General features: G+C 45.5%; 2 protein-coding genes across 7 annotated transcripts in view; one reads left to right on the top strand and one right to left on the bottom strand.

Annotated features, from left to right (window-relative positions):
* Nucleotides 1-26080, bottom strand: part of LOC103159765 — a 183832-nt gene that overhangs the window by 102487 nt on the left and 55265 nt on the right. For 3 of the 6 annotated variants that reach the window (XM_027431976.2, XM_027431975.2, XM_027431974.1), the window contains one exon: nucleotides 1892-2012. In XM_027431976.2, coding sequence (XP_027287777.1) covers nucleotides 1892-2012 — 121 coding nt within the window. Of the gene's footprint in view, nucleotides 1-1891; nucleotides 2013-23161; nucleotides 23253-23333; nucleotides 23504-23679; nucleotides 23812-26080 lie in introns of all 6 variants that reach the window. The other 3 variants (XR_004771356.1, XR_004771355.1, XR_004771354.1) reach the window with 3 other exon arrangements.
* LOC103159764 (60S ribosomal protein L19-like) lies at nucleotides 17756-18412 on the top strand. The gene has a single exon (XM_035449795.1). It carries the CDS (start codon nucleotides 17760-17762, stop codon nucleotides 18258-18260), a length of 501 nt encoding a protein of 166 aa, XP_035305686.1. The 5' UTR covers nucleotides 17756-17759; the 3' UTR covers nucleotides 18261-18412.

The raw sequence follows: 26080 nt of genomic DNA, 5'->3' as shown, positions 1-26080 counted from the left end.
TTAAATAAAAAAGACCTAGCAAAAATTGTTTAAAGTCTCCTTGGTCAGTGTTGGACACAAGGGAAAATCTCTTCTATCCAGGCTGCACTGCATTGCAGTTATCCCCTGCCCTGCCCAGGGGCAGTTTTTCTACTTTTTTCGTAGAATGGTGGGTTTTGAGTTTTCCAGTTATAGGGGTTGTTGGTTCAAGAGGAGACATAAGGCAAGGTTAGTGCATTTAGAGACATTCCTTTCCTTTTGGCTTCTATAGTTCTACTTCTGGCTAACTGATCTTGTTAACTGAAGTGTGTCAACCCAGAACACTAATTTTGTGCTTAAATGCTCACCAAGAAAGGCTCCAGGCTACACTGGGATCATGCAGTGTAGTTGCCAGCTGACTGATAGACATTCTGCTCACTTAAGCCCATTCCCAAGCATTCTTGTCTGGTGAATACTGCACAACATTTCTGGAGGTCCCACTGAAATCCCGAAAACCAGACCTCTAGACACTGGGTGTCTCATTGCTTTGTAACTTTCCTCTCAGCCAACAGTCCTGAAGGTAGCCTCTCTGATGCTGGAAATGGAGCCCCCTGGGGTGCACTGGCTCTGAGTTCACAGAGGTTCCATGCCAACAACTGCCAATCACAGGTCTTGTTACCCTTCATAGTGCTGCCATGCAATTTGTGATTGGCTACACCACATACATATCAGATACCCAGGTTAAAGTCCAGACCTTGTGCCCACTCTGGTTCCTTCTGTGGTGTTATCCCCACATGGCTTACCCAACAAAACAACCTATCCTTCTCAGTGTCAACTCCATCCCTCTTTCATCTTCAGTCTTATCTCTCTAAGGCCTAGTTTTCTGCATAACTCTCACACGCACATGTGCGCATGTGCGCTCGTGCGTGCGCATGCATGTGCATGCGTGCACACACACACACACACACACACACACACACACACACACACAGAGAGAGAGAGAGAGAGAGAGAGAGAGATTATCCTAGATACATATGTACATGTGAAAACACAGGCTCATATGCATAAATACACACATGCACACACACACACACACACACACACACTCACTCACTCACAGGCACACACACAAGCACTTACATAGAAGCCAATGCCAATCAAGACCATAGGGCAGGATCCTCAGAAACAAAATCATGGATGTGAGGATTATGCCCTGAGACCCACCACTTTACTCACTAACCAAGACATTCTTACTGGGGCCTGATCAGACAACTTGGAGCTATCTAGTCAACCTCTCCCACCCCAGTGACCAGTACAGTTACCAAGCCTGTGATGAGTGTGCAAACATTTGTGACTTGGACCCCAGCAAGCTTTCAGTTGAAGGAGGCCTACCTCTAAAACACTTCCAGTTGGACCCTGTGCTAGGAGGACAGAGGGATTGTGGTGGCTAAGACCTAAGGGCATAAGGGACATTGGGCACAACATCCACAAGGGAGAAGACCTGCCTCCTCACGTGGACCCCAGGGACAGTAGTCACTTCACCCCAGAGACTTGGGAGCTGTCTACTTGACTCCACCCACCACAGTAACCAGTACAGCTGTCAAGCCTGTCATGGATGTACAAACACTTAGAACTCAGAGCACAAGCAAGCTTCCAGTTGAAAGAGACCTACCCCCAAAACCAACACAGGCAAACTGTGGTAGGGCTGAGTGTTGGTGGTGGCTGAGAGCTCAAGGCATAAAAGAAGCTGGACAGATGCCACAAGGGAATAGAGCAGCCACATCCCTGTGCCCTTGTCATAGTACCCCCCTCCCATTAGTTACAACACAGCTCTGGCATTGGACATAGGGCAAAACAAAGGCAGCTTGTGAGGGCTCCAGTTTTTCAAGCCTGAGCAGGGTGAATGATGGAAGATGAGAAGAGCTTCCAGTACCTGTAATTCTTCTTTCCACGGACACAGGGAACACATGCTGGAACACATTCTCCACACTGGATAGCACAAGGGGGCAGCATTCACCCACAGCCTCTGCTGAAAAGGCAGGCAGCCAAGGACCCTGTTGTGGGGACAAGGACACATCAAAAGAAGTAACATTCAGTCCCACCTGCCCCACTGCCTATCAGGTCCTGGGACCCAGCCCCCACCCTAGCCATCTCCTGGCAACCCTTCTGAGCTACCTCTAGCTCTGTCACAATTGGTCTCTTCTCCACAGCCCTCCACCCCTACCCCCCGACCCAGGAAACTTCCCTATCCTTTCTTCAAAGTCCCCAATTCCTTCTCAGTCTCAGTCCTCTGTGGACACCCACCTACATGTGTATGGAGCTAGTCACACATGCAAAGATGAAGAGTCAGAGGTCGGGAGGAAGGAGAGAAAAGCAAGGAATGAAGGATAAAAGCTTTTAATGTTGTAGCTCTCTGTAGCCCCAAACACCACAGACAGATTCCAGGATTTCTGGTGCAAGGTTTGACTCCTTCAAATTAGCCGAAAGTGGGGCTGGGTAACCCAGAAAAGAGATAAAGACAATGTGCACGGTTTCATACTACTGTTGTATGCAAGGAGGCCAGGAAGAGAGTCCCAGGAAATTTCACCACATCCCTTTAATGTCAGATGCATTCTCCTGGGCAAGGAGCACCTGGTTTTCACTTCCAGATATGGATGTCACTTGACTAAGGTGCATAGGCTTCCTGTGTCTCCCAGGACTTGATCTCTGGAGCCCTGCCTGCCTTGGGAATGTACACTAGTCCAAGCTGCCTGTACCTTGATTTTCCAATGGATCCCTAATTCTGCAGGGGCATCCCATCTTGTTCTGCTGGGACCCAAGTAACCTCTGTCCCAAACCCAAGCAATAAATCCACAGGGAAATATTTTGGGCATCAATAATACAATTCTGCTTCAGGGCAGTATCACACTGAGAAAAAAAAAAAGCCAAGCTATGTTTAACCCAAATCCACTCCAGTGGTGATGCAATTTTTTGTTTGTTTTGTTTTGTTTTTCGAGACAGGGTATCTCTGTGGCTTTGGAGACTGTCCTGGAACTAGCTCTTGTAGACCAGGCTGGTCTGGAACTCACAGATTTGTCTGCCTCTGCCTCCCAAGTGCTGGGATTAAAGGCTTGCGCCACCACCACCTGGTGTGGTGATGCATTTTTAATGAAAATGTCTTTTACATTCTAAAAGACTGAAAATTTTGCTTAATCTCACAATCAGGGTTAATAATGTACTTTGAGGTCACTTCAGACTTAATACTGATAGCCTACTACACTCATGTTTTGTTGTTTAACCTGCTTTTAAGAGACCAATGCAACAACCAACCTTACTTGCCTTGAGTGTCCCAAGTAATCCACCAGTATAATCTGATCTAATGCATAGCTGTTAGTGTAAGGTATGTTCTCTTCCATGCTCCTGACTCAGAGTGTAATGAGTGTGTGTTTGGATATGTGCTATGATAGTCACATTCTGAAAACAGTAAATAGAACAATAGCTGTCTTATAAAATGAATGTCCACTGTAAATGTCAGCTACAACATAAGATACTGGTTGACAAGCAATAGTTCTTGTATATTGTTTCTTATCTCGATCAGTTGGGGTCAGTTGTAGTTAGTGACTTACTCCTTTGTAAAGCTCTGGTAAATATTTCTTTGAAGTATTCCTAATTTCTTCCTTATATTATGCTTTCTGTGTTGTTCAGTAAAAGAGAGAAAGAGAGAAGCTATTTCTTAGGGACAGACACAGGTGCACACAAAGAACACATACAGAGTCCGAGGAAAACATTTTCCAAAGTCTGCATTCAAGCCTGTACAGCCTAGATCCATGCAACAGATCAACAGGCACAATGGAAGTCATGGGGAAAAGAAGTAAAGAATTCAAATTGGGGCTCACTCTTGTTTAAATCACCCCAGGAGAAAGTATTTAAATTTATTTTCCTTAATACGATGTTGACAGGTTTTGGCTTCTCTGAGGTTATTACTACATTCAAACAAATGCATTTTGGTGACGTGGGTGGGGAAAATTTTGTCTAATAGGGTATATTTCTAAGCATTCCCAAAAGGTGGGGCTGTTCACCAGCACTTGGGGAAGTATTTTCCATTGAAAGTGAGGTATCAGAGCTTGATTACTGAGAAGTAGGTACTGAAAAGGCATACATTTATCACCCAAAAATAAAGGAATAGTACTGCAATCCTGTAAATTAATGACAATAATTTGGTAGTTTTGAGTGACCATGGTAAGAGACAGAACTCCAGGCTGAAGAGCATCAAAGAGATACATATGAATGTTGATAGCATAAGGGTTACGGAAAAGCTCCCATTTACCAGAATTTGGATTATACATAAGAAAGGTGTATTCCAAGTGCCGAAGCATGGCTCTATATGATCTTCTCCTGCAGTTGTTCTTAAATTAGCTGATGTAAGTGTTTAATGTATACTGTCCCCCTTAAGTAGTCATTGATCTACTCAAACAAGGGACCTTCGTATCCAAGAAAATCAACTAAGTGTTTTTCAGTAGGCCCTAGGTAAAAGGATATTCAGGTATAGATATTTCACAGCTACATTAAGACAGAAAGCTTCTGCTCCAAAGAGAGAAAGGTAAGGGTGAAATACAGGGTTGAAAAATGGCAGTTTTGCTTTGAAAAATGTCATAGAAACAAACAAAATTGTATATCAATAAAATAAACCTCTGCAGTGAAGATAACTACTAGTTTTTGTTTGCTTGCTTTGCTTTAATTGTTTTTAAAACAGGGTTTGTGAGAGCCAAAGTTATGTTTTAAGTTTTAATTACTGTGCCTAATTGATCCATAAATTTAAAAAAGGCTTCTGTACTAAGTAGGGAATTACTTTTGCCACTAAAACCTTGAATGTCTAAAATTGGAGACTGTGTGTTGATTAGAAGGCAGTGTTTGGCTATAATAGCTCCTGTGTCTATAATATTTATGAGGATCTGGTTGATGGAAACTGTAATATAATGTTTATTAAGAGACAATAACGAGTCCAGATATGTCTGTAGAATCAGGTTGTTGATTTGGCAACCAAATCAAAGATATATAGGATCATATAAGGAATAATAATCAATTTTACCCATCGAGTTAGAGCTGGAATTTCTTAGAGTAGCTAGGAATAAACTGTAATATGATTTTGACCAGTTATAATGCAAATTAATATCATACATGCAAATAAAGTCTACTTTAATAGCCCAATTAGATTTTCTCAGTATCCAGGGAAAAGTTCATTGGACAGAGTCACCATAGATTTGTGAGGAGCCTCTACTACTTCTGGTATGTTAATTTTACAACTGTACTTACAGATAAGCCTAATCATGAGTTTCGTTTAATAGTGCTAATGAAATCTTACTGTTTTAGGGTTAGGGATGGAGTTGGGTGGCATGGTGCTTATTCCACAGGATATCAAATCTGCTCCTTTAGCAATATGCTGTTCTCCTGCTGTGTTAGCTTAGGTCACCAGAGTCACCAGGACACAAGACTGAAGGAATCTTTTGTCCTGTCCCAGAAGAAGCAGACTCCACTGCTCTCAAGCTGTGCAAAACAAAGTACTAGGGGTATCAGCAAGATTATTCTGCAAGATAGTACCAAGAATGACAAGCTACCCTTTATGTAGATCCACACCCTGGGCTACCAGGTAAGTAGAACATACCAACTAGTTGTCTGCCACCAGGCATCTATGTGACAATCCAATATCTTAGGCAATTCTGGCCAGAGATGGGTCTCCCAGTGAGTCAGGGGAATAACCTTGGGGTCAAAGACCACACAGGGTCCTCATTGCCACTGGACTGAGAAACTCCACTAGTGAGAATGGCACCATCAAGGCATAGAGATTATACATGTAGATGACAAAAGGAACCCCATTCTTAGCTTAAAGAGAGGTCAGAAGCCTTGGAAACAAAAGCATAGGCACTGGGATGAGAGGCATAGCTCAAGTCTTTTCATCATGCAACAGCAATACCCTGATCCGGACATTGACCCAGGATCCTCAGCTACCATTTAGACACCGGGGTATAAGGTAAGCCCCAAGGCAGTCAGTCTACTCAGAATTATGCTAACTTTGTGGATGGACCCACTACACAACCAACCTCTTAGAGACCACGGGACAAGATAGAAGCCAGGCATGTGTCACATCAGAGATAGACATCTGCACAATTCAACACCCAGGCTGAGAAATTGTTTCAAACTTTTCTAAACGCAAGTCCCCTGTGGACACTCTGTTGTGTATACCACTGAGCCCTTGAGTTTCTTAGTCTAGAGTCTAGATTCTTAGGCGAGAGGACATTCACCACCAAAATGATGCTCATCCTGTACCAAGACCACAGCCTGTGGCATCAGGTATGCTGGTCATGGGTTAGCATGCAGACTTAAAGCTGCCTTCCACCGCTTGGGTCGCAGATTGGATGGGAGCATCACAGATTAATATGTGCTGAAATGACAGGCTGAACAGGATCCTTATTTTGAATTAGTAATATGTCCACAGAAAAACATTATATCTCATCTCCCCCCCCCCCCGCCTGGACCACGTAGAATCTCCTTGGGATTGCCAGGCAATTAAGATCTCATGGTATGTCACAACCTAACATTTCTCCTTTCCCCACCCCATCATGGGTCAAACAGTATAATTTTATTTTCTTTCTCTAAAGGACTTCATGTACCACTGGGAGTTGTAACTTTCGTTTTCGTCTAATGCCACACAACTACCTACTATAGTTGCAGCCCAACATACATGTAGCACAGGAAGTACAGGCTTGGATTTCCTGTGGCAGCCATATTTGGGGGTGTGAGAGAAACTCTCCACCCAGGAGTCATCCACCTTAGAGAAGATATGTGAGCAACCTGCTTGTAAGTCAATCATATTCCCCTACTACCATCTAGGAGTGACGACAGCCCAAGTAGCCTTGGGGACAAGAGTGTCCCTCCTACTTGAAATTGTTGAAACCCCAGTCATCCCTACCCCACTTATCCTAGAATCAGATACTGCCTTGGGATTCTGACTTCTGTTCACGGTCTTGGGGATTCCCAGAAATCCCACAAAGCGATCACATATTTGTCAGTCCTTCGTCCTTTCTTCATCCCCTTCTCTCTCACTCAGCCCGTCCTTCCGCTATTCCGTCCTTCTTCTCTATAGCCGTTTTTACTCCTTCCCTCCAGTTCACGCTCACATCTGCTTTCTGTTCTCTCCACTGCATTTGCGGTGCTCCCATACACTTCTGGTGTAAAAGACGTGTGTGTGTGTGTGTGTGTGTGTGTGTGTGTGTGTGTGTGTGTGTGTACGTGTGTGAAATTGTGTTCCTTCTGCTGATGAATACACCGGCTTTGTCCTTCTCCATGTGTTCAGATGCCAAGGAGAACCAAGATGAAGTTGTGGATTTCTTTCTTTCTTTCTTTCTTTCTTTCTTTCTTTCTTTCTTTCTTTCAGATTTTTTGAGATAGGGTTTCTCTGTATACCTTTGGAGCCTGTCCTGGAACTAGCTCTTATAGACCAGGCTGGTCTGGAACTCACAGAAGTGGATTTCTTTTGAGTTTGGCCCAAATGTGACACCAGGGGACTGCCTGAGGAAACGGTGACCTGAGTTCTCTGTTATGTGCCCTGGTGTCCTTGAGTCTACGTAAACACCATCAGACAGCTTTCCTCTGTGTGGGTGGAGGGTTACAGACATCTGTACTTGATTGCATGCCCATGATAAAGAAAGCCCCATGTACAGGAGGGACTCTGTCCTTTGGAGAAAGGAAATAGTGGTAAATATTTTGAGTGGCAGTGGCTGTGTGGGGTAGAGAGAACTACTGTTTCCAGAAAATGAGATTGTAAGGATTTCTGGGAAGGCCCCAATAGATGGTTTGGAGCCACAACCCAGGACCTACCTCACAGACTGGTAACAGCTGGAAGGGACCAAGTTCCTCTTTGGTATTTTCTAGTCCCCAGTGAGGGTCCCTGGGAACCTCATCTTCCTTCAAAGCCTGAGGTGCCTCAACACAAAAACTCATGTGAGCTTTGAAGATGCCAACAGATACACTTGAACGCATGGACAGTGTCCTAGAGTACACAGGTTGCACGGCTCAGGGAAAGAAGACTAAAGGGTTTCTGTGATATTAGTTCTTTCTACTCTGACTTCCACCCATGGCTTCAGGAACTGGGGCACTCAAACCAGAAACAATCCCTATGTATTGTCTGCTTTACAAGCCATGGTTTCCTTCTGCCTGGTATGAACCCATCACTAGTCCTGCTAAGCCCTGCATGGGTAGGTGGTTGTCTCTCTTCTGCCAACTGCCCAACTACTTCACAGCCTAGCACATGCACACACAGAGAGAATCCCCACTTCATCACCCATGCAGGAAACCCTACCACGACCACCATCCATCTGCTCCAGGGAATCCAAACTCCAAGGAACACTTTTAGGAAGAAAATTTCAGGACTAAACCTAGCCTCCTTATTGTCTAGTAGCAAGTTGTTGGTATGAATTTTTTTCCTCAGAGAAGGGTGGAGGGAGAGACCCTGGAAAAAGGGGATTTGGACATACTTGGTACAACACTGCCATCAAGCAGAAATGCTTTCTTATTCCTGCTAATGCCTCAGTGTACTATTTCCAGGCAGGTCTGCAGGTGAGAGAGTTTTTAACGTGCATGGGGCCTCTGGTACCAAGACTGAGTTGAAGGAAGCTCTAGCCAGCATTCTAGTCCTCGAGTAATGCAGGGACCTGGTGACTTGTTGGCACACTCTTTCACCAGCTCCCAAGGCTCATGTTACCCTAGAGCAATAACCAGAGCTACACAGGAAGTGCAGGCTTAGATTTCCTGTGGCAGCCATGTTTCTCAGGGTGGGTGGAGCTCTCTTCTCGGAACTCAGCTGCCTAGGAGCAGAAAACCTGTTGGTGACTCCTTCATATCCTACTACCATCAAGGAACAGAGATAGTGCCCCTGGCTTCATGATGTTTTTTCTGAATCCCCTTCTGTACCTACCCCTCATTGCTGGAATCAGAATCAGTTTTTGGTATTCTGACTTCTGTTCACGGTCTTGGGGATTCCCAGAAATCCCACAAAGCGATCACATATTTGTCAGTCCTTCGTCCTTTCTTCATCCCCTTCTCTCTCACTCAGCCCGTCCTTCCGCTATTCCGTCCTTCTTCTCTATAGCCGTTTTTACTCCTTCCCTCCAGTTCACGCTCACATCTGCTTTCTGTTCTCTCCACTGCATTTGCGGTGCTCCCATACACTTCTGGTGTAAAAGACGTGTGTGTGTGTGTGTGTGTGTGTGTGTGTGTGTGTGTGTGTGTGTGTACGTGTGTGTGTGTGTGTAACATTGTGTTCCTTCTGCTGATGAATACACTGGCTTTGTCCTTCTCCAAGTGTTCAGATGCCAAGGAGAACCAAGATGAAGTCGGGAATTTCTTTTGAAAGCAAGCAGATGGTCTGATTGTTTTGTTTTTTTTTTTTCCTCAGAGAAGGGCGGAGGGAGAGACCCTGGGAAAAGGTATCTGGGCATACTTGGTACAACACTGCCATCAAGCAGAAATGCTTTCCTGTTCCTGCTAACACCTCAGTGTGGTATTTCTAGGTCTGCAGGTGAGGAAGTGAGCATGCATGGAGACTCTGGTACCAAGAATGAGGTAAAGGAAGCTCTAGCCAGCATTCCAGTCCTCGAGTAATGCAGGGACCTGGTGACTTGTTGGCACACTCTTTCACCAGCTCCCGGGGCTCATGTTACCCTAGAGCAATAACCAGAGCGACACAGGAAGTGCAGGCTTGGATTTCCTGTGGCAGCCATGTTTCTCAGGGTGGGTGGAGCTCTCTTCTCGGAACTCAGCTGCCTAGGAGCAGAACCTGCTGGTGACTCCTTCATATCCTACCACCATCAAGGAACAGAGATAGTGCCCCTGGCTTCATGATGTTTTTTCTGAATTCCCATCTGTACCTACCCCTCATTGCTGGAATCAGAATCAGTTTTTGGTATTCTGACTTCTGTTCACGGTCTTGGGGATTCCCAGAAATTCCACAAAGCGATCACATATTTGTCAGTCCTTCGTCCTTTCTTCATCCCCTTCTCTCTCACTCAGCCCGTCCTTCCGCTATTCCGTCCTTCTTCTCTATAGCCGTTTTTACTCCTTCCCTCCAGTTCACGCTCACATCTGCTTTCTGTTCTCTCCACTGCATTTGCGGTGCTCCCATACACTTCTGGTGTAAAAGACGTGTGTGTGTGTGTGTGTGTGTGTGTGTGTGTGTGTGTGTGTGTGTGTACGTGTGTGTGTGTGTGTAACATTGTGTTCCTTCTGCTGATGAATACACTGGCTTTGTCCTTCTCCAAGTGTTCAGATGCCAAGGAGAACCAAGATGAAGTCGGGAATTTCTTTTGAAAGCAAGCAGATGGTCTGATTGTTTTGTTTTTTTTTTTTTCCTCAGAGAAGGGCGGAGGGAGAGACCCTGGGAAAAGGTATCTGGGCATACTTGGTACAACACTGCCATCAAGCAGAAATGCTTTCCTGTTCCTGCTAACACCTCAGTGTGGTATTTCTAGGTCTGCAGGTGAGGAAGTGAGCATGCATGGAGACTCTGGTACCAAGAATGAGGTAAAGGAAGCTCTAGCCAGCATTCCAGTCCTCGAGTAATGCAGGGACCTGGTGACTTGTTGGCACACTCTTTCACCAGCTCCCGGGGCTCATGTTACCCTAGAGCAATAACCAGAGCGACACAGGAAGTGCAGGCTTGGATTTCCTGTGGCAGCCATGTTTCTCAGGGTGGGTGGAGCTCTCTTCTCGGAACTCAGCTGCCTAGGAGCAGAACCTGCTGGTGACTCCTTCATATCCTACCACCATCAAGGAACAGAGATAGTGCCCCTGGCTTCATGATGTTTTTTCTGAATTCCCATCTGTACCTACCCCTCATTGCTGGAATCAGAATCAGTTTTTGGTATTCTGACTTCTGTTCACGGTCTTGGGGATTCCCAGAAATTCCACAAAGCGATCACATATTTGTCAGTCCTTCGTCCTTTCTTCATCCCCTTCTCTCTCACTCAGCCCGTCCTTCCGCTATTCCGTCCTTCTTCTCTATAGCCGTTTTTACTCCTTCCCTCCAGTTCACGCTCACATCTGCTTTCTGTTCTCTCCACTGCATTTGCGGTGCTCCCATACACTTCTGGTGTAAAAGACGTGTGTGTGTGTGTGTGTGTGTGTGTGTGTGTGTGTGTGTGTGTGTGTGTGTGTGTGTACGTGTGTGTGTGTGTGTAACATTGTGTTCCTTCTGCTGGTGATTACACTGGCTTTGTCCTTCTCCAAGTGTTCAGATGCCAAGGAGAACCAAGATGAAGTCGGGAATTTCTTTTGAAAGCAAGCAGATGGTCTGATTGTTTTGTTTTTTTTTCCTCAGAGAAGGGCGGAGGGAGAGACCCTGGGAAAAGGTATCTGGGCATACTTGGTACAACACTGCCATCAAGCGGAAATGTTTTCCTGTTCCTGCTAACACCTCAGTGTGGTATTTCTAGGTCTGCAGGTGAGGAAGTGAGCATGCATGGAGACTCTGGTACCAAGACTGAGGTAAAGGAAGCTCTAGCCAGCATTCCAGTCCTCGAGTAATGCAGGGACCTGGTGACTTGTTGGCACATTCTCCCGCCAGCTCCAGAGGCTTATGATATCCTAGAGCAATAACCAGAGCTACAGAGGAAGTGTAGGCTTGGACTTCTGTGGCAACCATGTTTGTTAGAGTCCTAAAGACCTTTCTGGTCATGAGTTAGCTGCTTTGGAGAAGATGTGTGGGCAACCTGCTTATGACTCCTTCAGATCTTCATACCACCATCATGGACTGAAGACAGCCCAAGTAGCTGTGTGCACAGCAGTGTACATGGCTTCATGATTTTCTTTTAGTTCCCATCAGTACCACTTTTTCCTAGAATCAGATAGGGCTTTTGGGTTTCTAGCATTGTTTATGGGCTTGGAGCATCTCCAGAATTTCCAAAGGGCTACATGTTTGTCCGTCCTTTCCTTCATTCCCTTCTTTCTCCATCGGGGCAGCCTTCCTCCATCCTTCCTTCTTACCTGTTCTCCGTTTTCACCGGCTCCTTCCATCCAATGCTCTCATATCCATTCTGTTCTCTCCAATTCATTTTACTAGCTGCCACATGGCTTGTATTGTGAAAGACATGTTATTGTGGCAGTGTGTGTGTGTGTGTGTGTGTGTGTGTGTGTGTGTGTGTGTAAAATTGTGTTCCTACTCCTGATGCCTACACTTTTTCCTTCTCCATGTGTTCAGATGCCAACGAGAAAAGAAGATGAAGGTGTGGATTTCTTTTGAGTTTGGCCCAAATGTGGCACCAGTGGACTACCTGAGGAAAGGGTGTGGTGGACCTTTGTGGGACTGTCATTGTGGCAGGAGCCAAGAGACCTGGGTTCTCTGTTACGTGTCCTGGTGCCCTTGAGTCTATGTAAATACCATCAGATAGCTTTCCTCTGTGTGAATGGAGGGTTACAGACATCTGTACCTGGCTGCATGCACACGGTAAAGAAGGGTCCATATACAAGAGGGACTGCAGATCTTCAGAAAAAGCAAGTACTGGAAAATATCTTGTATTATGATAAATCTTTCTGCCAAATGCCACCGAGCCCCCCTGTCACATGTGCGCTTTACGCCAGCCGCCCACCCGAGTTAGGCCCAAATGAATACACAGAAACTTGTATTAGGTTCAAATCTGCTTGGCCAATGACTAGGATTCTCATCTGCTATCTCAGTCTCAATTATCATAAATCTATATATATTATAAGACTTATCTTATCGGACACCTTGTTAGCGTCCTCCCTTGCTGGTGGATCATATCCTGCCGCTGGCGGAGGCAAAGGGAAAAAGGGAGGCCCTTCCTGTTTCTCCTTCGCTTAAATATGAGTCTCCTTGCTATGTCACTTCCTGCCTGGATCAGCACTTCTCTACTACATTTCCCAGAATCCTCTTTGACTCCTAGTCCCATCTAACTTGCTGTCTCATTGGCCAAACAGTATTTTATTTAACAGTCAATAAGATAAGCATACACAGCACATTCCCCATCAATCTTGAATGGCAATGGCTGTTTGGGCAAGAGAAATTATTTGGTTAACACGTTGATATCATAATGGTAGCTAAGCAAGTCCAAAGTGATGGTTTCCAGCTCCAGACCAGGTCCTGGTAGGCAAGTAGTTGCAGAGATGGAATTAAGTTTTGTTAAATTCCTTTGATTTAATTTTCTAATCCAGAAATCAGGATTCTGGAGAACCTACAGTTCCACTAGAGGCTGAGAATGCCTCTAAGCCATAATGTCCTGAGTAGTGTAGATTATGGCTGACACTATGCCCTTGAATTCACAGACAGGGGCTAGGGATGCAGCTTGTGTCCTTTGGACCAAAATCTCCAAAGAGTTTAAGCTGTATCTGTCAACTCTGCTCTGACTCTTGGCCATTGAGTTCTGAACTGGAGTGCTCAAAACGGAGACCTCCCATATAGTTTTGTCCTCTGTCCTCCCTGGATCCTCCTCCTGCCAGGAAATTAGCCATTGCTGCTCCTAGGATGGGGGTGGGGTGGGGTGGGATGGTGGATGGTTGTCTGTCTCATGTCAACTGCCCATATTCTCTGTCCTCTGTACACTCTCTGTCAGCAGGCAGGTATGTGAGTGGCATCAAGTGGCCTTGAAGTAGAACCTTGATTGTGGCCTGGCTACGTCTGCACTCACATGGGAGACCTGGACACTATATGTGGTACTGCTGTGCCCCATTGTCAAGGTGTCAGTTGAAGACCCTCTGAGCATGTGCCAGTTAGAGTACTCCTATCGTAGTGTGACAGGGATGACTGTGCTCAGGCCTAGGACAAGTTTCTGCCCAGGTTTTTATTTCTGTGGCTTTATCTGACTTTTGCATCCTGTGAAGAAGAATCCAATTTAGTTTTCATGATGGTGTTTCTATGTAGTGGATGTGACATACCATTGTGATGGACTAAGTCAAAATTGTGGGACTGAGGACCCACCCCATTCCCCCATCCTACTCCACTGTCTCCGATTCACAGGCCTAGGCAGATTCCATAAAAGGAGGCTCCTAGTCCCAACTATGGCCAGCATTGTCCAAGATTGTTCTGAGCCAGCTTGACGTCAAGTATCAAGTGGTTGACTAGTTTTTTTTTTTTCCCCCTCAGAGGAAGGTGGAGGGAGATACCCAGAAAAAGGTTTCCTTGGCATTCATGGAGCAATACTGCCATCAAGCAGAATTGCTTTCCAGTTCCTGCCATCATCTTGGGCGTGCTGTCTCAGCCAGATTGGTTGAGCAGGGAGCAAGGAATGCATGGGGACTCTGTTTCAAGAATGAAGTGAAGGGGACTCTAGTCAGTCCTGAGCTAATCCATGGTCCAGGGAACTGATAGGGCCACTCCCTTCTAAGCTTCTGAGGGTCACCCTGCCTCACAGCCATAACCAGAGAGATACAGGAAGTATAGGATTCAATTTCCTGTGGCAGCCACATTTGTCAGGGTGTAGAGGAAGTCTTTTCCCGAGAGTCGGCAACCTAGGACCAGACATGAGTACAGCATTCTTTTGAATCCTTCAAATTCTCCAGCTATCAAGAAATAAGAGATACCTAAGTGCCTGTGGGCACAACAGGGTCTCTGGCTTCATGATTAATTTTTTTGTATTGTCACCTGTATCTACCCCTCCTTTCCTGGAGTCAGACATTGCCTTGGGACTTCTGGTCTCTGTTCATGGGATTGTGTGGTGGGTCCCCAGAAATGCCAACAAAAATTCAAACATAAGTCAGCCAGTCATTTCCTTCCTTCTTTCTGTCATCCTCCCTCTATGTACCCTTTCTCTCCTCCTTTTTTCCATACGTACATCCTCAGTTTGTTGTGTGTACCTCATTGTCCCCTTGCTTTCTGTCTGTCTTTGTGATTTTCAGGGTTTTCCTTCCCTTTGTACTTCCGCTGTCTTTTCAGGAATACTGCAGGTAGCAATCAGTGTCCTAAATATGTGAATGGGGGGTCAGCATGAAAAATCAGGTTCCCAGCACAATGCAGGTATATGTGGAATAATTGAAAGGATCTGCTTTGGGGGTGCTGGGATATGGTGTGGAGGAATCTTAGTTTGTCAGCCAAGGCAATTGATGATAGAAGGAAAACAGAAGCAGAAGATGGTGTCTGTGTTGGAGAGCTCTATGCCAGTTGACAGACACTGATGTCATCTGAGAGCAGGGAACTGAAAAGATGTTTCCATAATTTCTGGCTGTAAGTAAGCCTGAAGGGCATTTTTTAAATTCAGTAATTGATGGGAGACTCTCCTGCCCATTGTGGGTAGTGTAACTTGGGGGGGCGATGCTCTTGGAATCTATAGGAAAGCTGTCTGAAAACACATGGGAGCATGCCCCTACACAGCACCCCTCCATGGCCTCTGCATGAGCTCCTACCTCCAAGTTCCTGTCCTGTTTGTGTTCCTGTTTTGGCTTCCTCCAATGATGAACAGTCATGTAGGAGTGTAAGCCATGATAAATCCTTCCCTCCCCAGTTTGCTTTTGGCTGTGGTGTTTATCAGAGCAATAACAACCTTCACTAAGATAATGTCCTACCTTGGGGTCAGAGCAACCACAGTCAACAAGGAAAGTAGACATGAGGTAAGATTGGTGCCACATGTAATGGTTTCACTACCAAGACCTCATCGGCCAATCCCGCCAAGCTTGAACATGGACTTGTATGCAGGCCACCGCTCTCACAGGGTCATCTTTCCTAGGCCTCCTTTTTGAAAAGACCCAGAGAACACCCAGGGTCAGGTAAAAAATGGCTCCCCAGTATGTGATGACTGTTGTCAGTGGGAGGCTGTTCAGTTCACCCAGAGGAATTATGGGAAGAGTTAGGCCCAACTTTGGCAGTTAGAAGAAATGAGGCCATATTCTCCTAGACACAGGAGTAACTGCTTTGTTGTTTGTATGTTAGTTTATACATTCTCAGTCTGGCCCCTGCAGAGGAAGGCCACAGAACAGTGGTTCTCAACCTGAGTCGCTAACCCTTTGCAGGTACAAGGACTCTTTTATAAGGGGTCACCTAAGACCAGCAGGAAACATAGATATTTACATTACAATTCATAAGAGTAGCAAAATTAGAATTATGGAGTAGCAATGAAAATGATGTTAAGGTTGGGGGTCACCACAACATGAGGTACTCTATTAACGGGTTGCAGCATTAGGAAGGTTGAGAACCACTGCCATAGAGTTTCCAGAAACTATGGCAAAGCATCCCACCCCTAGTAGGTGTGGAAGACACTCCCAACTCAGACACATGCGGCCAGTTGGTCTGAGGTGTAAGCCCATTATGGATTCAGCCCTTGGCAAGTACACAGGTGGGTGCACCTAACAGGAAGTGTTCAGATCAGAGACTGGTATCCTGTCCTTTCAGGAGGCAGCCTTTTTTGTTTTTGATGTAGTGTCCAAGACCTTCCAGTTGAAAGTCACCATCACTGGCCATCATAAGGGCTCCCTCAGCTAGGCTTGGCAGTGATGGAGTGTCTGAAAGCACTTGTAGGTCTGTCTGCAGGACAAAAATGACTGTCTTTCTTCCATTGTGCTGTTCAGACCTTGTCAACAGTGATTTGATGTGCACTGTTAGTCCAGTCCTTTAGATAGGAGCTTCCTGTGGGACAGTGAGAAGTACTTCCCAAGAGAAAATGGTAATTTCCCCAGGAATCCAGAGACCATGATTCAAGCCTACTTTTGCTATGAAATGTATGTTAGCACTGTGTGTGTGTGTGTGTGTGTGTGTGTGTGTGTGTGTGTGTGTGTGTGTGTAACACTGCATTCCTTCTTCTGATGCCTACACTTTGTCCTTCTCCATGTATTCAGATTGCCAAGGAGAAAACATGATGGCTGTGTGGGGTAGAAAGAATGGCTGTTTCCAGACAGTGAGATCATAAGGTTTTCTGGGAAGGCCCCAATAGGTGGTTTGGAACCACAGCACAGGAATTGACATGCTGGTAGCAGCTGGGATGGACTAACAGTTGTTTGATATTTTCTAGTCCCCAATGAGGGTCCCTGGGAACCTCCTCTTTCATCAGAGGCTGAGGTGCCTCAACACAAAAGCTCATGTCAGCTTGGAAGGTGGCCGCAGATACACATGAATGCACGGATAACATCCTAAAATACACAGGTTGGAGACTCAGGGGAAGAATACTAAGGAATTTAGGTGACATTTGTCCTTTTTCCTCTGAATCCAGTCCGTGATGCAGGAAATGGGACACTCAACATGGAAACATCTGTTGTTTTCTATCCCCTATACAACCTGGCATATCCTTCTGGTGTAAATCCCTTGCTGGCCTTATGGCTGGTGTGGGCAGGTGTGTCTCCCTTGTGTACCATGCCTACCTTCCTCTCTGCCCTAGGCAATCTCACTTTCAGGAGCCTGAGTGTAAGGAGGGGTTCAGCAGCCTTGAACTAGGAGCTTGCATGTGGAAAGGATATACAATGTCTACACACCCACAGGAGGTCTGGACACTCCATGGACACTGACACCTAGCTTCAAGTCTCCCACTGAATGCCAGGCAGGTATAGGCAGTAAGCATGTTCCTGGCAGGGTATAGGGTTTGTGCTCAGGCCATGGTCCACTTTGTGCCCAAGATTTTCTTTCTATGCCTTCTTCTGACACATGATTCTAATTTACTGGTTCCCAATTTAGTTTTGCTGTATGGTCCTTAACCCTTGAGATCATGTCGTACCCTTCTGTTGGAGTGGGATTGAGGAAATGGTAGGGTCTGAGACCTCCCAGACAATATGCATAAAGACTCCTAGGCTCACCACTGGCTACAAGAAGCCAAGATTAAATTTACCCTTTTGGAGCCATGAGTATGCTCAGGCTACAGAAGAGGCTTGCCTCTAGCGTCCTCCGTTGTGGTAAAAAGAAGGTCTGGTTGGACCCCAGTGAGACCAATGAAATAGCCAATGCCAACTCCCATCAGCAGATAAGGAAGCTGATCAAAGATGGGCTGATCATCCGGAAGCCCGTGACTGTTCATTCCCGGGCCCGATGCCGGAAAAACACTTTGGCTGGACGGAAGGGCAGGCATATGGGCATAGGGAAACGGAAGGGTACTGCCAATGCGAGAATGCCTGAGAAGGTGACCTGGATGCGAAGGATGCGGATGCTGCGTCGACTTCTCAGGAGATACCGGGAATCCAAGAGGATTGACCGCCACATGTACCATAGCTTGTACCTGAAGGTCAAAGGGAATGTCTTCAAAAATAAGCAGATTCTCATGGAGCACATCCACAAGCTGAAGGCAGACAAGGCCCGCAAGAAGCTCCTGGCTGACCAGGCTGAGGCTAGCATGAAAGCGCCATGAGGAGCACCTCCAAGCCAAGAAGGAGGAGATCATCAAGACTCTGTCCAAGGAGGAAGAGACCAAGAAATAAAGCTTCCCTCATGTCTGTACATAGTGGGCTGCCTGTGGCCTCAGGTGGATCAGTCATTAAAATAAAACAAGCCTTAAAAAAATACCCTTTTGGAATCTCATGGCAAATTGTTTCACTTTTTTTTATTCAGAGAAGGGCGGAGGGAGAGGCCCTGGAAGACTGGTACCTTGACATTGATGGTGCAATACTGCCATCAAGCGGTATGTCTGTACGGTTCCTACCAATACCTCATTGTGCTTTCTTTCAAAAAGTCTGGGGGCGAGGGGTTGAGGAATACATTGTGGACTCTGGTGCCTTGAAGTAATAAGGGCTTCAGATAGCCCGGTCCAACTGACAGGTGAGGGCCTCACCTTTGCAATCCCTGAGGCTTGCTCTAGTGCAGAGCAATAACCAGGGCCACACAGGAAGTACAGGCTTGGATATCCCATGGCAGCCATCGTTGTCAGGCAGGGGAGTAGCTCTCTGTCCAGGAGTCAGCAGACCTGAAGCAGAAATGTGTGCAAAGTGTGGAGGATCAGAGATGATGGAGTGCCTGTGATTCCATGTTTCCACATCTTCATGGTTATTTTACAACCTTCACCTGTACTTACCCCTGACCTTGGGATAGACTCTGACCTCAGGATCCCAGACTCTGTAGGTGGGCTTGGGGGATCTCCAGAAACATAATCAAGAGTTTAGCTATCCCTCAGTCAGTCCTTCTTTCATATCTTCTTCTTTTTCTTTCGCCCTCAGTCCATCCTCAGCACATCCCTTCTTTGTTTCCTATTTTCATTTTCCACTCCTTCCCCCATCCTGCTGGCATTCCCCCTCTGCCCTCTCTCTCTCTCTGCTTCATGTGCAGTTTCTTCTTACTTTCTGTCTTTTCTGCATTTTGACTTTCTTTTTGTTTCCTTTCTAGTCTGCTGTCCTTGATGAGGGCTTAAATTAGAATGCAGTGTCCAGTACCTTTAGCCAGGTGTTTAACATCAAAACCAGGTCTCCAGCACAATCCATGTTATGCAGTATGGGAGACACACATTCAGGGGTGGATTGAGGTGGGCATCATTGTCCTGTGATCCAATGAGTGAACAGGAAGAAGGAGCAGGCCGAGTCCTTGCTTGGGATGAAGCTGAGTCAACAAGGAAGTTCGAGGTGAGGCAGGAGAGCTCCCGAGTGAACTGCTTTCAGGACCAGTGCCCTCTTGGTCATGCTCATTGGCTGCAAGAAGTGTTTTATATGCACGTTGCCACTCTTAAAGTCCACAGGCAGTGAGACCAAGATATGGTTCGGACACCTACCCTAGGGCCTGGTCGGCAGGTATCAGGTAAAATTGAGTGGAGTTTCTTCTTTTGACATTTCCTATCCCCCAAATCAAGATTCTGGAGGGCCTACAGATCCAGCAGAGGCCAAGAATGCTTCTAAGCCATAACATGCTGAGTACTGTAGATTATTTCTGACACTATGACCTTGAATTCACAGACAGGGTCTAGGGATGCAGCTTGGGTCCTTTGGACCAAAATCTCCAAAGGGTCTGTCTTCTCTTCTCTTGAGTCTTGGCCGTGGAGTTCTGAACTGGAGCTCTTACAAGGGAGTCCCCACATATGGTTTTGTCCTTTGTCCTCTCTGGATCCTCCTTCTGCCAGGAAATTAGCCATTGCTGCTCCTAGAATGGGGGCTGGTGGATGGCTGTCTGTCTCATGTCAACTGCCCAAATTCTCTGTCCTCTGTACACAATCTGCCAGCAGGCAAGTGTGTGAGGGTATTAGTGGTATCAGGTGACCTTGAACTAGAACCTTCATTGTGGCCAACCTATGTCTGTACTCTCATGGGAGGCCTGGACACTATATGTGCTACCCCTGTGCCCATGTGCTCATTCGAATGTTCCTATCAGGCTCTGAGCGGGAGGGCCATCCTTAGCAGGAGGTCTTGTTTCTGGCCAAAATTTAACTTCTTGGGCTTCTCTTGACTGTTGCATATAGTGATGAGAATTCCAACTAAGTTTTCCTGTATGGGTCTTATGCCTTGAGAGTGTGACTTGCAGTTGTTGAGAATTGTCTGAAAACAGTGGGGTTTATGCAGTAAAGCTCCAAGGCCCATTTGTGTTTAGACTTGTCCAAGACTAATCTAAGCCCTCCTGGAGTCTACTATCAATCTGTGTCTTTCTGTTTTTTTCCTCAGAGGAGGGCGGAGGCATGGGCCCTAGAAGATTGTCCTTTGGCATTCTTGGTGCAACACTGCCATCAAGCGGAATTGCTTTCATGTTTGTGCCACCATCTCAGTGTGCAGTTTGTCAGCAAGTCCAGAGTGAAGAAGCAAGGAATAAATGGGGACCGTGGTCCAAAAACAGAACCAAAGGGGGCTCCTGTTATTCCAATTCAGATAATGGGCGAGAGGACCTCACCATTTGCCAGCCCTGGAGGCTCGCTCTACCCCAGAGCAATCACCGAGCAACACAGAGAAGTACAGGCTTGGATTTCCTGTGGCAGCCATATTTGTCAGGGTGGGAGGAGCCCTCTGCCTAGGAGTCAGCAGCTTTGAGCAGATATGTCATAGCGTCAAGGATCAGAGCCTGTTCTTGGGCATGTGGTCACAACAGGATACCCAGCTTCTTATTTTTTTTTTTTAACTTTCAACCGTATTTACCCCTATTTCCTGAAATCAGACTCCGCCCTTGGGAGTTTTATCTCTGTTCATGGGCTTGGAGATCCCGAGAAGCACCACCAAGATGTCATTTATCTGTCAGTCAGTTCTTCATTCCCTCATTCCTTTCTTCCTTCCTCCTTCAACTTGTCCTTCGTCCCTTCCTTCCTCCTGTCCTGCTTGCCTCACATCCTGCCTCCCATTCTGATGTCATTAGCTGTTTCTCTCTGCTTCATCTTCTCCTTTTTGCTTCTTGTTTTCCATCTTTTCAGTATTTTGACTTTCTTTTTTCCTCCTTTGTACTTTTGCTGTCTTCAGAAGTTCTGTATGAAGAGTCCAGTGTCCTTTACCTATCAGCTAAGAGTTCACCAAGAAACCCAGGATCCTGGCACAATCCAAGAGAATGGGAATAACTGCAAGGGTAAGATGCAGGTGGAGCATTCTTGTGTGAGCCAACTGGGTGTGAAGAGAAAGAAGGCAGAGTCCTTCCTTAGGGTGGTTCTGAGTCAACAAGCAAAGTAGTTGTGAGATAGGAAGGGTGTCATGTGGACTGCTTTCAATGCCAGTGCCTCACTGGCCAAACCAGTAGGTATAAAATGGACTTAAAGCAGGTTATCCCCATTGGAGGCTTCTCTTTCCTAGGTCAGCTTGCTCAAGAGTACCAGAGAATATCCAGGATCAAGGTCAAGAAAGCTGCCCCCTACACATGTACCATGTGATGGCTGCCAAAAGCGGGAAAGTGACCTGTCATCCACTAGAGAAGTTATGAGTAGAGTGAGGCCCAACTTTAGCAAGTAGTGGAGGATGACTATTCTTTTCCTTAAATTGATGGTGAGCTGGTATGTGTGTTTGTATGTTAGGAAGTACATTCTGAGGGTATCTGCTGCAGAGAAGGAAGGCCATTGATGGTCCAGACACTGCGGTAAAGCATCCTACCTATAGTAGGTATGGAAGATAGACCTAAGTTAAAACACAGAAGGGCTGTTTCTCTGAGCTCAAAGCCCTTAGAGAGCCAGCCTCTCAGCTGAAGAACAGGTGTGTGCATCAGTGGAGTTGAGATCATGGAAGTGTGGCATCTGGTGTTGTGAGAGGGTGGATGCCTTTGCTTATGACATGATGCCAGGGACCTTTTCCTGGAAAGTATTTTCCAGAAGTAGGTTCTAGAACAAGTCTATAATTGTGGGTGGTCTAAGGTCAGTGAGAAGTCAGGCCAATCACAGTGATTTCAATCACCATGATCAGAAACAAGACAAGTGCCCCTTGAGCTGGATCTTGGTAAAGATGGAGAGTTTGAAAGCCCCGGCAGGGCTGTCTGGAGGAGAAAGGGGTAGAATCCTTTTCATCTGAGCATTACAGTCTCAACAATGAGGTGGCAGGCCACTGGATATTTGGTCCTGGTCACTCTATGGGTCAGACTTGATGCCTAGTGTCCAGGGTACTGTGATTTTGGTAGGATGAGTGGTGCTGTATTTAGCCAAGGACCACTTTATGCCTAAGATTTTGTTTCTGTGGCTTCTCCTGACTTTTGCAACTAGAGAAGGAGGTCCCTATTCAGTTTTTGGCCCTTATACCTTGAGGCTGGACCTTATCCTTGTGGAGGAGTGTCTCAATATATTGAGACCTAGATTCCTATAGGGTCTGAGACCCTCCAGACCAGATCCATAAAGTAAGATTCCAAGCTCTTCTCTGGCTATGTGGGGCCAACTTATAGCCAAGATATTTAGGAGTTTAGTGTCACGTTGACATTTTTCAGGTTTTTTTTTTTTCCTAAAAGGGCGGAGGGAGTGAACCTGGAAGAAGGGTGCCTGTGCATTCCTAGTACTCTACTGCCATCAAGTGGAATTGCTTTGCTGTTCTCATCAACACCTCAATGTGCCTTTTGTTTGTTGGTCTGGGAGCGAAGGGATAAGGAATGCTTGGGGCTTATAAGGAATGCTTGGGGCTTCTGGGACAAATACCGAGGTAAAGGAGGCTCTAGCCAGCTTTACAGTTCTGGGGTGCCCAGGGTAAGACTCAGCCAGTGCCAGCCCCCAAGGCAGCACGGACTTCAGAGTTATAAAGTCAGAAATACGGGCTTTGTTATCTTGCGGCAGCCATGTTTGACACAGTGCGGAGGATTCATCACCGGGGACTCAGATCCGTGAGTAACTTGCTTCTCAAGGTACAGAGCCTGTCCAATTGTCCCTGAACGTTTATCTTTTTAGACACCTACCAGCACATATACTTCACCTCCTAGGATCAGCTACTGCCCCGGGAATTCTGGTCTCTATGCTCATAAGCTTCCGGGTCCCCAGACATTCCACCTAGAGAACATAAATTTGTCAGTCAGTCCATCTTTCCTTCCTTTATCCTTCTGTCCATCCTACTCTCCCTTTCTCCCTTACTTATCTCCATCTTTTCATACTTCTTCCCTTCCTTTCAGACTTAGATCCTCCGTCTGTTGTCTGCTTCGCTTTCTCACCCTTGTTTTCTGTGTTTATGTCTTGTGGCTTTCTTTTTATTCCCTTTATTCCCTTTGTTGTCCTTCAGGAGTTCTGCAGAAACTGTCTTGAACCTGTAAACCAAAGATTCGGCAACAAAATCAGGTCCCCAGAGCAACGCGAGGGTACAGGAAAAACTACAAAGGTGAGATACAGGCAGGGCATTATGTAGCCTCTCAAAGTAGGCGGGAAGTTGGCCCAGGGGAGACATCCATCCCAATTTGTCTGAGGACTTGCAATCGAATCATACCTGGAAGTGGACTCCGTGGTACAGAGAGGACAAAGGGCACATTCGAGCTCCAGTTCCCTATGCCACAGCCAGGAATCAGCATGAAGAGGACAGTTGCCAGACAAGCATTTTGGTCTTCCTGCCCAGAGACCCCTGTTGTAGATTATTTTAAGGTATGTTACTTTTGTTTATGTTCTGGAACATTTGTTTAATTATGCAAAGATGTGTCTGATTAAATACAATTCACCTGAGGTCAGGAGGCTGCGCAAGAAACTACTTGACAGGAAGTTGTGAGGAGGAGCCAGGTGGAAGAGGGTTTGTAAGGAGGGGCGAGAAAAAGCAGGAGGACTTCTTGAGAGACCTGAGGAGGTGAGCTAGGTGAGCTACTTGCTATTCAGCCTCTCTGGGAAGCAGGATTCTACCTCAAAATGAAAGAAAGAAAGAAAGAAAGAAAGAAAGAAAGAAAGAAAGAAAGAAAGAAAGAAAGAAAGAAAGGAAGGAAGGAAGGAAGGAAGGAAGGAAGGAGGAAAGGAAGGAGAGGGGAGATATAGGAGTGATAAGATGAAAAGGTAATTGATGAATCTACTTTAAATAACAGGGTAGATCATTAAATCTATTATAAACTAAAGGACAACTGTTGATCTAAAATATTTTGTATTCTTAAGGATTGCTACAAATTTAAGGTCATACCAACTAAGAATCTAAGCAATAGTGGAGAGGCTACCTTAAATGCTCTTCCCCTATAATAAGATTGATGACTACCTTAAATGCCATCCTAGAGCCTTCAACCAGTAGCTGATGGAAGCTGAAGCAGAGACTCACAGCTAAGCACTAAGCCGAACCCCTGGAATCCAGTCGCAGAGAGGGAGAAGTGATGAGCAAAAGGGTCAATACCAGGCTGGAAAATGCAACGAAACAACTGAAACAGCTGACCTGAACAAGGGGGAGCTCATGGACCACAGACTGATAGCTGGGAAACTTGCATAGGACTTATCCAGACCCCATGAACGTGAGTGTCAGTGAGGAGGCCTCGGCAATCTATGGGGCCTCTGGTAGCAGATTAGTATTTATCCCTAGCATACAAATGGACTTTGGGAGCCCATTCCTCATAGAGGGATACTCTCTCAGCCTAGACACACAGGGGAGGGCGGAGGCCCTGCTCCAAATGATATGACAGACTTTGAAGATTCCCCTCCATGGAAGGCCTTACCCTCCCTGGGGAGCAGAAAGGGTATGGGATAGGTAGGGTTTTAGTGGGGGGGGCAGGGGAGAAAGGGAGGGAGAGGAAACTGGGATTGACATGTAAAAAATATTGTTTCTATTTTAAATGCAAAATACAAAAAATTGCAATTACTAAAAAATTAAGCTCATTTTTGTTACAATACACTGTATATATATTTCTACTTTTGTTTAGAGGATTTTGTATATTGTATATTGTTACACTGTATATATGTTTCTACTCTTGTCTAAAGGTCTTTTGTAGGTTGATACAAATTTAAAGTGGTCTTTGTTGCCTCAATTGTATATGTGTTTCTCCTTTTGTTTAAGGTATTGTACCTAAGCACTTCATTTAAAAATGTAAGATAAAAGTACTAGCTTTTGAATCTTTTTTTTTTCGAGACAGGGTTTCTCTGTGTAGCTTTGGAGCCTCTCCTGGCACTCACTCTGGAGACCAGGCTGGCCTCGAACTTACAGATATCTGCCTGCCTCTGCCTCCCGAGTGCTGGGATTAAAGGCGTGTGCCACCAACGCCTGGCAATCTTTTTTTTTTTTTTTTTTTTTTTTTTAGTTACCGTGCTTTATCAGAGCTGTTTTTAATGATGTTGCTCAGAATGGTTTCCTTCCAGATGATGATTAAGAAGCTAATTTAAAAAAAAAATGGTGCCAGGTACCAGAAGAGTAACAGAACTGTGCTGTTTTTTCTGGGATTTTGTTTTTTACTTTTTTTTAAATGGAGAGTGCTGGATGTCTCTACAATTTTCTTCAAATGACTTCAGAACCTGGAAAAGCTGTTGTTGCTATTGATGCATAACATACTGCCATTATTGGTCTTTGAATATAAGTTTAAATATATATATATATATGTGTGTGTGTGTGTGTGTGTGTGTGTGTGTGTGTGTGTGTGTGTTCTAGTTTTTGAAAGCTATTGTTATAAACTATTTAGGGCAATCAAGAAGCATAGTTTAGTAGCTAGTCATTTATAACTATTTTTGTAGATATGTTAGGTATGTTTTCTAGGTTAAATTGATGTATTTTAGATAGATGGTCTTCAAACCTTTCAAAGACCTACAGAATATGGCATTTAAAATGTTTTGTTAATTTAGGGCTTTTCATGACAATGAGACACATTTGTTCCTGGCAATAGCAATTTACTTCATAAAGGATGATGGGCATCAAAGAAACTCCATAGAAGTTTGTTTTC

The sequence above is a fragment of the Cricetulus griseus genome, chromosome X (assembly GCF_003668045.3).
Source record: "Cricetulus griseus strain 17A/GY chromosome X, alternate assembly CriGri-PICRH-1.0, whole genome shotgun sequence".
NCBI lineage: Eukaryota > Metazoa > Chordata > Mammalia > Rodentia > Cricetidae > Cricetulus > Cricetulus griseus.
The sequence above is the reverse complement of the archived record's forward strand: the minus strand, read 5'-3'. Positions and strand labels throughout refer to the sequence as shown.